The sequence below is a fragment of the Lytechinus variegatus genome, chromosome 8, assembly GCF_018143015.1.
Source record: "Lytechinus variegatus isolate NC3 chromosome 8, Lvar_3.0, whole genome shotgun sequence".
Taxonomy (NCBI): domain Eukaryota; kingdom Metazoa; phylum Echinodermata; class Echinoidea; order Temnopleuroida; family Toxopneustidae; genus Lytechinus; species Lytechinus variegatus.
Window position 1 is genome coordinate 20,248,708 of NC_054747.1, and position 13,461 is coordinate 20,262,168.

At 36.4% G+C, this 13,461-nt stretch overlaps 1 protein-coding gene across 1 annotated transcript in view; it reads left to right on the forward strand.

The window, feature by feature from the left end:
• Window positions 1-13,461, forward strand: part of LOC121420125 — a 97,756-nt gene that overhangs the window by 44,063 nt on the left and 40,232 nt on the right. Inside the window, exons 20-23 of the mRNA XM_041614662.1 lie at window positions 1,154-1,285; window positions 9,494-9,607; window positions 11,918-12,031; window positions 12,721-12,831. Coding sequence (XP_041470596.1) covers window positions 1,154-1,285; window positions 9,494-9,607; window positions 11,918-12,031; window positions 12,721-12,831 — 471 coding nt within the window. The remainder of the gene's footprint in view (window positions 1-1,153; window positions 1,286-9,493; window positions 9,608-11,917; window positions 12,032-12,720; window positions 12,832-13,461) is intronic.

The following is a 13,461-nucleotide window of genomic DNA, read 5'->3' on the forward strand; positions in this document are numbered from 1 at the left end:
TGACTTCCAACTGGAAATGATTTCTAACTGGATCAGTTGGGTAACTGGAAATCCTAACTGGAACCAGTTGGGCAACTGGAAATCCTAACTGGAACCAGTTGGGTAACTGGAAATAACTTCCATCTGGAAATGATTTCTAACTGGAACCAGTTGGGTAACTGGAAATCCTAGATGGAACCAATTGGGTAACTGGAGATGATTTCTAACTGGAAAGATGGGTAACTGGAAATGAATTCTAATTGGAACCAGTTGGGTAACTGGAAATCCTAACTGGATCCAGTTGGGTAACTGGAAATGATTTCCAATTGGTTTCCAATTGGAAATTTTCCAGTTGCCCAACTGGATCCAATTGAAACCAGTTAATTTGCATATTTCTGCCAGTGTGCACAGATTAATGTTTTATGAGATTCATCATAATTTACAATGTATCTATTTAATTTTTTTCAATTTGAAGTACCACACTTTTTTCAGATAAGTGTTTAGAATACTTAGCAGTGAAAGCCATGTTCATGAATATCATAGATTATAATTGAAACAGATTAAAAGAAACTGTTACCAAATTACATTAAATAAAAATACATATATTTGAATATCTCCCCTACAATTATACACATATGAAAGTCTGTATTTTATCAATGCCCTTTACATTGGTATTAATAGACAAATAACACTGCTTCTGTGTTGGCATGAGCAAGTTAGTGCAAATGCTAATTAATTTGTAACTAATTAAGTTCATTCCAACTGGAAGTTCCAATTGGATCCAGTTGGAAACCAATTGGTTTCAACTGGTTCCAGTTGAAACCAGTTGCCTCCAACTGGTTCCAGTTGAAACCAGTTGCCTCCAATTGGTTTCAACTGGAACCAATTGAAAACCAATTGAAACCAATTGCCAACTGGTTCCAGTTGCCCAATTGATTTTAACTGGAACCAATTGGCAACTGGTTTTCAATTGGAACCAGTTGTTCCAATTTCCCTATTGAAACCAGTTGGCCAACTGGTTTCAATTGGTTTTGCTCTAATTGGTTTTAACTGGATTTTGGTCCTGGTTTGTTGTTATTATTACCCCAGCTTTTCAGATTGTATCGATGGATCGGATGAAATGAACTGTAGAATTCCCCAATCTTGATACCATTCTGCTTTTTGTATTCCACAGGTTCACCCGTCCCAGATCCATGCCATTACTGTGAGAGGTATGGGACAGATGATACGTGCTTGCCTCAGCAATGGCTCTGTGATGACTATGCAGATTGTATCGATGGATCAGATGAATCTGACTGCGGTACTGGTATGTTTCATTTCATTACTTTTTGAAGATGATTGGGTCAATTTGATTATCCGTCTTTCTATGAGACCTTATGCGTAAAAAATGAATGACACATGGTCAAGAAAATGTTGCATGTGATGGAGAAGCACAATGTCTTGATAGGCGATTCCATACGTGTTGTATGGGACATTTTAACAACAATTTCCTAGCCGAATGTATGAGCAATGAAATATTCTTTTTTGTCAATGATAAAGCTAGAGTTGGTAGTTATGTGAAAAACTAATAACCAACGCAAACAAAAATTATTATGGGTAAATTATAGGTGAAAAAGTTGTGTGTCGTACGGGATGCAGAAATGTCCCATACGACACACATCATTTTAAGCTCTTATTAACCTACGGACAACAGATTTTTGTTGGTTGTCAGTTTTTTGCATGTCTACCCAGTAGTAATTTAATATTACCACAAAGCAAATTGAAGTCCTTTGTTTGTTGGGACAGCAGGTTGAAAAATGTAAAAATGGTTGATTTTTGTAGCATGGTATTGCCCTGATAGTGAAAATAATGAATAGGGATGTGAAGGTAGGAATATTAGAAGAGTGGAGAAGGAGATGGATGGATGATACTTGGAACATAGGCGAAAGAGGGGTGATCTCATAGAAGCCTACCGTATAATGTCACAAATCAACAACATCAATCCTGACTTCATGTTCCAGAAAGCAACGTATCAGAGTACCAGAGGCCATTCTCAAAAGCTCAAAAAAACTCATTCCAGACTGGACATAAGGAAACACTTTTTTAGCAAAAGAGTAATCGATAGCTGGAATAAACTTCCTGAAGAAGCTATCAAATCGTCCTCACTCCTCAGCTTCTAACAGAGACTATCCAAATTGGGTTATTAATGGGCTACAAAGCCCCCCAAACCCTGCCACACTAATACCTACCTACGTGAAGATGGAAGTGTGGCACTTCAAGGTATGTTCAAGGTATGTTGTGTATGTATATACTGAATATGACATTATATTTTTGTCATAAAACTCTTTGTGATTGATTAGGATTTTAAGGTGGATCCAAAACCTTGCTAATTTTCTCTGTTGTTTTTTTCTACAGCTACGCAGCTCCCTTGTTTCCAGTGCCCAACGGAACCAGACTGCATAAATCTTTCTGACATTTGTGATGGTGTTGATGATTGTCTGGACGGGTCAGATGAATTGAATTGCAGTAAGCTCAAATATGAAACTTAATACTCCAAGGGGGAGGAGGGGGATGGGGGCATCTTCCCCTGCATCTTCCCCTCCCTATTTACATTTTTGTGATAAATTTGTAATATTTTTAGGACCGAGACTGTTGAATGTCTGTGCACGTTCAGCCATGTGAAGGACAGCTCAACAGACAGTTCTTGCCCCGACTACACATACTACTTAATGCAACACTTGGATCGAGATGTTTCCTGATGTGTGATGAAAGCATGCTCATGTCTTTGAGATTATGGGACCAGGGATCCTTTGCAGAAAGAGTTGTGTTTAAACGCAAGTCAAAAAATCAATCGCAAGTCCCAAATGCGCGTTATTGATTGGTTGAAACTCTTTCTGCAAAGGGCCTCATTTCACATAAAGTTATCAACCAGTTTTAGAAACTGAATTTTAGTTTTCGGTTGTAAAGAAAATATTTTTTTTTGTGGGACACGCTTTACATGAAATACTATGTTGAACTATTTTATCCATGCCTTTTTTATTGAAATACAGCAATGCCAACTTTCAGATTACATTTGGTCAGATTTATTTTTCTATCATTATATGTGTTTTTCAGCTACCTGCTTTGAATGTCAATCTGGCTCCCGCTACGACTGTGTTTTTGATCCTGGTTGGGTTTGTGATGGCTATGAAGATTGCAATGAAGGAGAGGATGAAATTAATTGCCCAGGTAGGACAAAGTTGTTAAGATCACTCAAAAAAATCAAAACTAATCAAAGTAGAAAAGTATACAGAAACAAACGAGTTCACAGAAGGGTAGATGAAAGGTAATTGATTGTTCTGGAATCCGACCCGACATGAAATAAGCAAAAAAATAAGGAATATGAATAGATGACGGACAGTCAACCTGTCCGAAACGTCTCAAGCCAGCATCTCCTCATCAGCTCTACTACTCAAGCTGTTCTCACTCGTCAATTCCTTCTGGTTTACAGTCCTTTTCAGGACTACTTTCAAGAAAGAATACTCTACTCTCAAATCTCCCCTTTCTCGCCTATCCATTTCTTCTCTTCTATCCACTGTTTCTATAACACTCCACATGGTGTACCGTAAACCACATCAGCAATTGTACATGCCACCATGCAATCCTTCAAACAACATCGAGATAAAACAAGTTTTAGATTATTTGAAATATACTTCTAGTTTTGAAGCAGAAAGAATCTATTACCCAACCTGAAACCATGCTTTGAAATTGTTGAATGAAACCATATTTTAAACCAATTTTTAAACCAAGGATTGAAACTGGGTTGAAACCATTTTTTGTCTCACCTGCATAGTAGAGTGAGACTATAGGCGCCGCTTTTCCGACGCCAGCAGCGTCAACATCAAATCTTAACCAAAGTTTAAGTTTTTGAAATGATAGCATAACTTAGAAAGTATATGGACCTAGTTCATGAAACATAGACATAAGATTAATCAAGTATTACTCAGCATCCTCCCTGAGTGTCAGGTCACATGACAAAGTTCAAAGGTCATTTAGCGTCAATAAACTTACACCATGTTGGGGGAATCAACATCAAAATCTTAACCTAAGGTTAAGTTTTTGTCTTACCTGCGAAGCAAAGTGAGACTATAGGCGCCGCTTTTCCGACGGCGGCGGCATCAACATCAAATCTTAACCTGAGGTTAAGTTTTTGAAATGACGTCATAACTTAGAAAGTATATGGACCTAGTTAATAAAACTTGGCCATAAGGTTAATCAAGTATTACTGAACATCCTATTAGAGTTTCATGTCACATGACCAAGGTCAAAGGTCATTTAGGGTCAATGAACTTAGACCATGTTGGAGGAATCAACATCGAAATCTTAACCTGAGGTTAAGTTTTTGAAATGTCATCATAACTTAAAAAATATATGGACCAAGTTCATGAAACTTGGACATGAGGTTAATCAAGTATCACTGAACATCCTGCATGAGTTTCAGGTCTCATGATTAAGGTCAAAGGTCATTTAGGGTCAATGAACTTTGGCCGAATCGGGGGTATCTGTTGAATTACCATCATAACTTTGAAAGTTTATTGGTCTAGTTCATTAAACTTGGACATTAGAGTAATCAAGTATCACTGAACATCCTGTGCGCGTTTCAGGTCACATGACCAAGGTCAAAGGTCAATGAACTTTGGCCGAATTGGGTGTATCTGTTGAATTACCATCATAACTTTGAAAGTTTATGGATCTGATTCATGAAACATGTACATAAGAGTAATCAAGTATCACTGAACATCCTGTTCGAGTTTCAGGTCACATGATCAAGGTCAAAGGTCATGTAAGGTCAATGAACTTTGGCCATGTTGGGGTTTTTTGTTGAATAACCATCATATCTCTGTAAGTTTATTGGTCTAGTTCATAAAAAGTGGACATAAGAGTAACCATGTATCACTGAACATCTTGTGCGAGTTAGAGTAGTATTCAAAGTCAGCACTGCTGCTATTTTGAACCGCGTGATGCAGGTGAGACGGCCAGAGGCATTCCACTTGTTTAAATGACAGCATAACTCTGTAAGTGTATTGGTCCAGTTCATATAACTTGGACATACAAGTAATCAAGTATAACTGAACATCCTGTGCAAGTTTCAGATCGCATAATCAAGGTCAAAGGTTAATGAACTTTGGCCATGTTGGGGATATCTGTTGAATTTCATTAAACTTAGATATAAGAGTAATCAAGTATCACTGAACATCCTGTGCAAGTTTCAGGCCACCTGACCAAGGTCAAAGGTCATATAAGGTCAATGAACTTTGGCCATGTTCAGGGTATTTGTTGAATTACCATCATAACTCTGTAAATGTATTGGTCTAGTTCATAAAACTTAGACATACATGTAAGAGTAATCAAGTGTCACTGAACATCTTGTGCAAGTTTCAGGTCACATGATAAAGGTTAAATGTTAATGAACTTTGGCCATGTTGGGGGTATTTGTTGAATTACCATCATAACTTTGAAGTTTATGGATCTGATTCATAAAACTTAAACATAAAAGTAATCAAGTATCACTGAACATCATGTGTGAGTTTCAGGTCACATGACCAAGGTTAAAGGTCATTTAAGGTAAATGAACTTTGGCCATGTTTGGGTATTTGCTGAATTACCATCATAACTCTGTAAGTGTATTGGTCAAGTTCATATAACTTGGACAAAAGAGTAATCAAGTATCAATGAACATCTCATGCAAGTTTCAGGTCACATGACCCAAAGTCAAAGGTCATAAAAACGTCAATGAACTGTGGCCATATTAGAGGTAATTATTAGATTGCTGTCATAACTTTCAAAGTTTAAAATTTCGATATAGGGGTAATCAAGTATCACTGACAAGTCTTGGGTCGCATGATCAAGGTCAAATCATTTATTGACAATGAACATAATGTATTACTATATGAATTGTGTTTTTGTAAATAAATATGTTATGGTAGTTTTCAAAGTCAGCAGTGCTACTACATGTATATTGAATTGTGTGATGCAGGTCACATGACCCAAAGTCAAAGGTCATTTAACGTCAATGAACTGTGGCCATTTCGGAGGTAATTATTAGATTGCTGTCATAACTTTCAAAGTTGAAAAATTTCGATATAGGGGTAATCAAGTATCAATGACAAGTCTTGTGTCGCATTATCAAGGTCAAATGTCATTTATTGTCAATGAACATAGTAATGTATTACCAGTACTATACGAATTGTGTTTTTGTGAATAATTATGTTATAGTAGTTTTCAAAGTCAGCAGTGCTACTACATGTATATTGAATTGTGTGATGCAGGTGACACTGCCAGAGGCCCTCCACTTGTTTAAACCCTGGATTGAAACCATGCTTTGAAACTGTGGATTGAAACAATTTTTTAAACCATGGATTGAATTCAAACCATGCATTGAAACTGTTGTTCAAAATCATGGATCAAAATTGTTATGAATTTAGCTATTATAAAATCAATGAATCAATGAATTTTCTTGTGACAGACGAATGTACTGGGTTTGTATGTGAAACCTTCTTTGGCAACTGTCTTCTTGAAATCTATGTCTGTGATGGCATGCCTGATTGCACGGATGGTGCGGATGAATTAAATTGTAATGGTGAGTCTTTTCTTGATAAGATAGATTAACTATGCCAAGTGTGATTTTATATTTGAAACCATACATTAAATTTTGTAAAATTAATTCTATATACTAAACATCAACACATCTTGTAATAATTTTCCTTCTTGTCAACTAAATGCTCAAATATCACTCCTATTATGAATTCGCTGCACTGGCTACCTGTCAACACTCGGATAAAGATATTTTTGCTCGCTTTTCATTGCATTCATGGATCCGCACCCAATACAATTTCAATTACTATAAATCAACTATGATTCTTCACTCTTTGATGTCTGTTTCGCTCGTGGTTATAAAAGAATGAAATGACAGAAAACTGCAAAATGAACTTACCTTTAATACACAGTGATAGAATATCAGATCATTCCATTTGTGCTTCATGATTTATCTCCTTTCTTAATAACATTGACCCCTAAGGAGTGAATAAAATAGGTATTGCAAGAATCCCTATCTAACTGATTTTATCTCAACGTCAATCAAAATATATTATTCTCAATCTCCCCCCCCCCCCATCGGCCATACGATCTCCCAAAATACCCCGGCTTAGATAGGGTTAAGATTTGGTGGTTCAGTCAATTCGGTTCTTTTCAATCCCGCAAAAAATGAAATATTGTAAAATTCAAACTATAAAACGCAATCAAGAAATATAGTGAGTGAAGAACATATCATATCATTGAGGTATGTTTAAACTGTTTTTGTTCGAAAAAAAACAAACTCTGAAATGTCATAAATTTCTTATTTTACATCCAGTTTTTGTCTCGTCTGCATAGCAGAGTGAGACTATAGGCGCCACTTTTCCGACGGCGGTGGCGTCAACATAAAATCTTAACCAAAGGTTAAGTTTTTGAAATGACATCATAAATTAGAAAGTATATGGACCTAGTTCATGAAACTTGGCCATAAGGTTCATTAAGTATTTTCCTATTAGAGTGTCATGTCACATGACCAAGGTCAAAGGTCATTTAGGGTCAATGAACTTAGACCATGTTGGGGGAATCAACATCAAAATCTTAACCTGAGGTTAAGTTTTTGAAATGTCATCATAACTTAGAAAATATATGGACTTAGTTCATTAAACTTGGACATAAGGTTAATCAAGTATCACCAAACATCCTGCATGAGTTTCACGTCACATGACCAAGGTCAAAGGTCATTAAGGGTCAATGAACTTTGGCCGATTTGGGGGTATCTGTTGAATTACAATCAAAACTTTAAAAGATTTTGGATCTGATTCATGAAACTTGGACATAATAGTAATCAAGTATCACTGAACATCCTTTGCAAGTTTCAGGTCACATGATCAGGGTAAAAGATCATTTAGGGTCAATGAACTTTGGCCGAATTGGGGGTATTTGTTGAATTACCATCATAACTTTAAAAGTGTGTTGGTCTAGTTCATAAAACTTTGACATAAGAGTAATCAAGTATCACTGAATATCCTGTGCAAGTTTCAGGTCACATGATCAAGGTCAAAGGTCATGTGAGGTCAATGAACTTTGGCCACATTGGGGGTATTTGCTGAATTACCATCCTATCTCTGTAAAGTGTATTGGTCTAGTTCATGGAAATAAGAGTAACCAAGTATCACTGAACATCTTGTGCGAGTTATAGTAGTTTTCAAAGTCAGCACTGCTGCTATGTTGAATGGCGTGATGCAGGTGAGACGGCCAGAGGCATTCCACTTGTTATGAAATTTTCAGAATTATGCTTGATGAATTTTCTCTATTGATTCAAATTGATGTTTTTTTTTATTGGACTCGACCTTTAACCACTAAATATTATTTCACAAACTACATTTATTCTGATTCCGGGAAATGCACTCCAATGTTTAGAAGATTGTTTGAATAATGGAATAGATTCCACCTTTAAACTGTCAAATGCGATGTGCCCCAGGGGTCAATTTTGGGACCGCATCTTTTATGTCAATATATTAAATATATCCCCGTTATTATCTTTTTTCCTGTTTCTGCAGATGATATTAATATTTTACCTGCCTTAAACTAGGAAGAAAGAGAAAGAGGAAGATGGATAATACATGTGTGTGTATATGATGTACACATGAATATGACATGTACATTATTTTTTTGTCATAAAAATATATTATTGAAAATATTTCTATTAGGATTGATTAGAAACCTTTTATTGTATTTGTGTGTTTTTTCTACAGCTACGGAGCCCCCTTGTTTCCAGTGCCCAACAGAACCAGAATGCATAAATCTTTCTGACGTTTGTGATGGTGTTGATGATTGTCTGGACGGGTCAGATGAATTGAATTGCAGTAAGCTCAAATCTGAAACTTAATACTCCAAGGGGGAGGAGGGGGATGGGGGCATATTCCCCTCCCTATTTACATTTTTGTGATAAATTTGGTATATTTTGAGGACCGAGACTGTTGAATGTCTGTGCACGTTCAGCCATGTGAAGGACAGCTCAACAGACAGTTCTTGCCACGACTACATATACTACATAATGCAAAATATGGATCGAGATGTTTCCTGGTGTGTGATGAAAGCATGCTCATGTCTTTGTGATTATGGGACCAGGGATCCTTTGCAGAAAGAGTTGTGTTTAAACGTAAGTCAAAAAATCAATCGCAAGTCCCCGATGCGCGTTGTTGATTGGTTGAAAATCAAGTTGCGCATGATTTTTAGAGTTGTGATTGGTTGAAACTCTTTCTGCAAAGGGCCTCATTTCACATAAAGTTTTCATCCAGTTGTAGAAACTGAATTTTAATTTTCGGTTGTAAAGATAAAATAATTTTTTTTGTGGGACACGCTTTACATGAAATACTATGTTGAACTATTCTATCCATGCCTTTTTTTATTGAAATACAGCAATGCCAACTTTCAGATTATATTTGGTCAGATTTATTTTTCTATCATTTGTGTTTTTCAGCTACCTGCTTTGAATGTCCATCTGGCTCCCGCTACGACTGTGTTTTTGATCCTGGTTGGGTTTGTGATGGCGTTGAAGATTGCAATGATGGAGAGGATGAAATTGATTGCCCAGGTAGGACAAAGTTGTTAAGATCACTAAAAAAAATCAAAACTAATCAAAGTAGAAAAGTAGACAGAAACAAACAAGTTCTCAGAAGGGTAGATGAAAGGTAGTTGATTGTTCTGGAATCCGACCCGACATGAAATAAGCAAAAAAAATAAGGAATATGAAGAGATGACGGACAGTCAACCTGTCCGAAACGTTGAGTCTCTCTACTACTCATCATTTCTACTCGCCGACTCAAGCCAGCATCTCCTCATCAGCTCTACTACTCAAGCTGTTCTTACTCGTCAATTCCTTCTGATTTACAGTCCTTTTCAGGACTACTTTCAAGAAAGAATACTCTACTCTCAAATCTCCACTTTCTCGCCTATCCATTTCTTCTCTTCTATCCACTGTTTCTATAACACTCCACATGGTGTACCGTAAACCACATCAGCAATTGTACATGCCACCATGCAATCCTTCAAACAACATCGAGATAAAACAAGTTGTAGATTATTTGAAATATACTTCTAGTTTTGAAGCAGAAAGAATCTATTACCCAACCTGAAACCATGCTTTGAAATTGTTGAATGAAACCATATTTTAAACCGATTTTGAAACCAAAGATTGAAACTGGGTTGAAACCGTTTTTTCTCTCACCTGCATAGTAGAGTGAGACTATAGGCCCCGCTTTTCCGACGGCAGCAGCGTCAACATCAAATCTTAACCAAAGTTTAAGTTATTGAAATGATAGCATAACCTAGAAAGTATATGGACCTAGTTAATGAAACATAGACATAAGATTAATCAAGTATTACTCAGCATCCTGCCTGAGTTTCAGGTCTTATGACAAAGTTTAAAGGTCATTTAGGGTCAATAAACTTACACCATGTTGGGGGAATCAACATCAAGATTAATCAAGTATTACTCAGCATCCTGCCTGAGTTTCAGGTCACATGACAAAGTTCAAAGGTCATTTAGGGTCAATAAACTTACACCACTTTGGGGGAATCAACATCAAAATCTAGCATAACTATGTAAGTGTATTGGTCTAGTTCATATAACTTGGACATACAAGTAATCAAGTATCACTGAACATCCTGTGCAAGTTTCAGATCGCATAATCAAGGTCAAAGGTTAATGAACTTTGGCCATGTTGGGGGTATCTGTTGAATTTCATTAAACTTAGATATAAGAGTAATCAAGTATCACTGAACATCTGTGAGTTTCAGGCCACCTGACCAAGGTCAAAGGTCATATAAGGTCAATGAACTTTGGCCATGTTCAGGGTTTTTGTTGAATTACCATCATAACTCTGTAAATGTATTGGTCGAGTTCATAAAACTTAGACATACATGTAAGAGTAATCAAGTGTCACTGAACATCTTGTGCAAGTTTCAGGTCACATGATAAAGGTTAAATGTTAATGAACTTTGGCCATGTTGGGGGTATTTGTTGAATTACCATCATAACTTTGAAGTTTATGGATCTGATTCATAAAACTTATACATAAAAGTAATCAAGTATCACTGAACATCCTGTGTGAGTTTCAGGTCACATGACCAAAGTTCAATGAACTTTGGCCATGTAGGGGAGAATTGTTGAATAGCAATCATATTTTTGAAGTTTATGGATCTGATTCATAAAACTTATATACATAAAAGTAATCAAGTATCACTGAACATCCTGTGTGAGTCTCAGGTCACATGACCAAGGTTAAAGGTCATTTAAGGTAAATGAACTTTGGCCATGTTGGGGTATTTGCTGAATTACCATCATAACTCTGTAAGTGTATTGGCCAAGCTCATAAAACATGGACAAAAGAGTAATCAAGTATCAATGAACATCTCATGAGAGTTTCAGGTCACATGACCCAAAGTCAAAGGTCATTTAACGTCAATGAACTGTAGCCATTTTGGAGGTAATTATTAGATTGTTGTCATAACAAAGTTTACAAATTTCGAGATAGGGGTAATCAAGTATCCCTGACAAGTCTTGGGTGGCATGATCAAGGTCAAATGTCATTTATTGTCAATGAACATAATAATGTATTACTATATGAATTGTGTTTTTGTAAATAATTATGTTATAGTAGTTTTCAAAGTCAGCAGTGCTGCTACATGTATATTGAATCATGTGATGCAGGTGACACTGCCAGAGGCCCTCCACTTGTTTAAACCATGCTTTGAAACCGTGGATTGAAAAAAAAAATTAAACCATGAATTGAAAGAATGAATTGAAACCATGGATTGAAACTGTGGTTCAAAATCATGGATCAAAAGTGTTAACAATTTAGCTATTATAAAATCAATTAATCATTGAATTTTCTTGTGACAGACCAATGTACTGGGTTTGTATGTGAAACCTTCTTTGGCAACTGTCTTCTTGAAATGTATGTCTGTGATGGCATGCCGGATTGCTCGGATGGTACGGATGAATTGAACTGTAATGGTGAGTATTTTCTTGATAAAATAGCTACATTAACCCTAAATAGACTGGGCTATTTTGATGCCTAAGAAGACAGGGTGGGGGGTTGATTCAGCCCCCCCCCCTTATGATCTCGGCCGTCGATCGCGCAATCGCGACGAAACGACGTTACCCATGGCATAATCTACAAAATTACAAGATCTAATTATGCGAAATATCTCATTGCTAATTAATTATGCTAATTCATGTGTAAAATCAAAATTTTGCGTTAATTAACTAAATGATGCCCCTAAAATGCTAATATTTGGTACACAGACACTTTATATGAATCTGATCAAATGTACTGAATTTCTTATGTACTTCTTTGTTTTTTTACTTTTTGTTTTTTAATGTTTTTTCAATAGAAATTGTCAGGGACTTTATTTGGACCATAAATAAGATGGAATCAATCGGTAAAAGGAAAAATTATGATACACTTGACTGAATAGACTTGAATGTAAAAAAGTCAGTGAGCAACGCGTTCAAAAAATTTCGCGCGGCGGATTTATCACGAAAAATGTTGAGGGGGGGGCTGAATCATGTGTGTGTATGTACTGAACACATGAATATTACATTTTTTTTGTCATAAAACTCTTTGTGATTGAAAATATTTCAATTAGGATTTTTAGATCGATTAGAAACCCTTTATTGTATTTGTGGTTTTTTTTCTACAGCTACGGAGCCCCCTTGTTTCCAGTGTCCATCCGAACCAGACTGCATAGATCCATCTTACGTGTGTGATGGCGTTGATGATTGTGAAGATGGGTTTGATGAAGTGAATTGCAGTAAGCTCAAATCTAAACATTAATATTTTTTGTGGGGGAGAGTGCATTTCCCCTCCACCTTGACATGAATTTGTAATATTTTGAGGATCGAGTCTGTCAGATGTCTGTGCACGGACAGTTCTTGTCCTGACTATGCATACTACTTAATACAAGACTTGGATCGAGAGGTTTCCTGATGTGTGATGAAAACGTGCCCATATCTTTTGTGATTATCGGATCATATCACACAGTTTTCATCCAGTTGTAGAAACTGAATTTGAGTTTACTAATTAAATTCCCATTGAAAAAACAATTGGAATAATTATGTAGAAATGAGATTTGATCTTACAATTTTGTTGATTATGCCTTGGGCAACGTGTGTGCCAATTTTCATTGCTATCTTGCAATCAACAGCCGAGATCATAAGGGGGGTGGCTGAAAATTTAAAAAAAATGTGCGCAGAAGGAGAGATGAAAGGAATTGCTCATGTACATGTAGTATTTAGTTGTCAAGATCGCACCAACAAGCGTATTTTAAAGGACACCAAAAGCCAATAAGAAAAACAAACCAATTGGAAAGAGTAAAATGAGCGGAAAATTTTGAAACAAGTTTCCTCAAAATCGGTTGAAAAAAACAAGTCATGGACGTTAA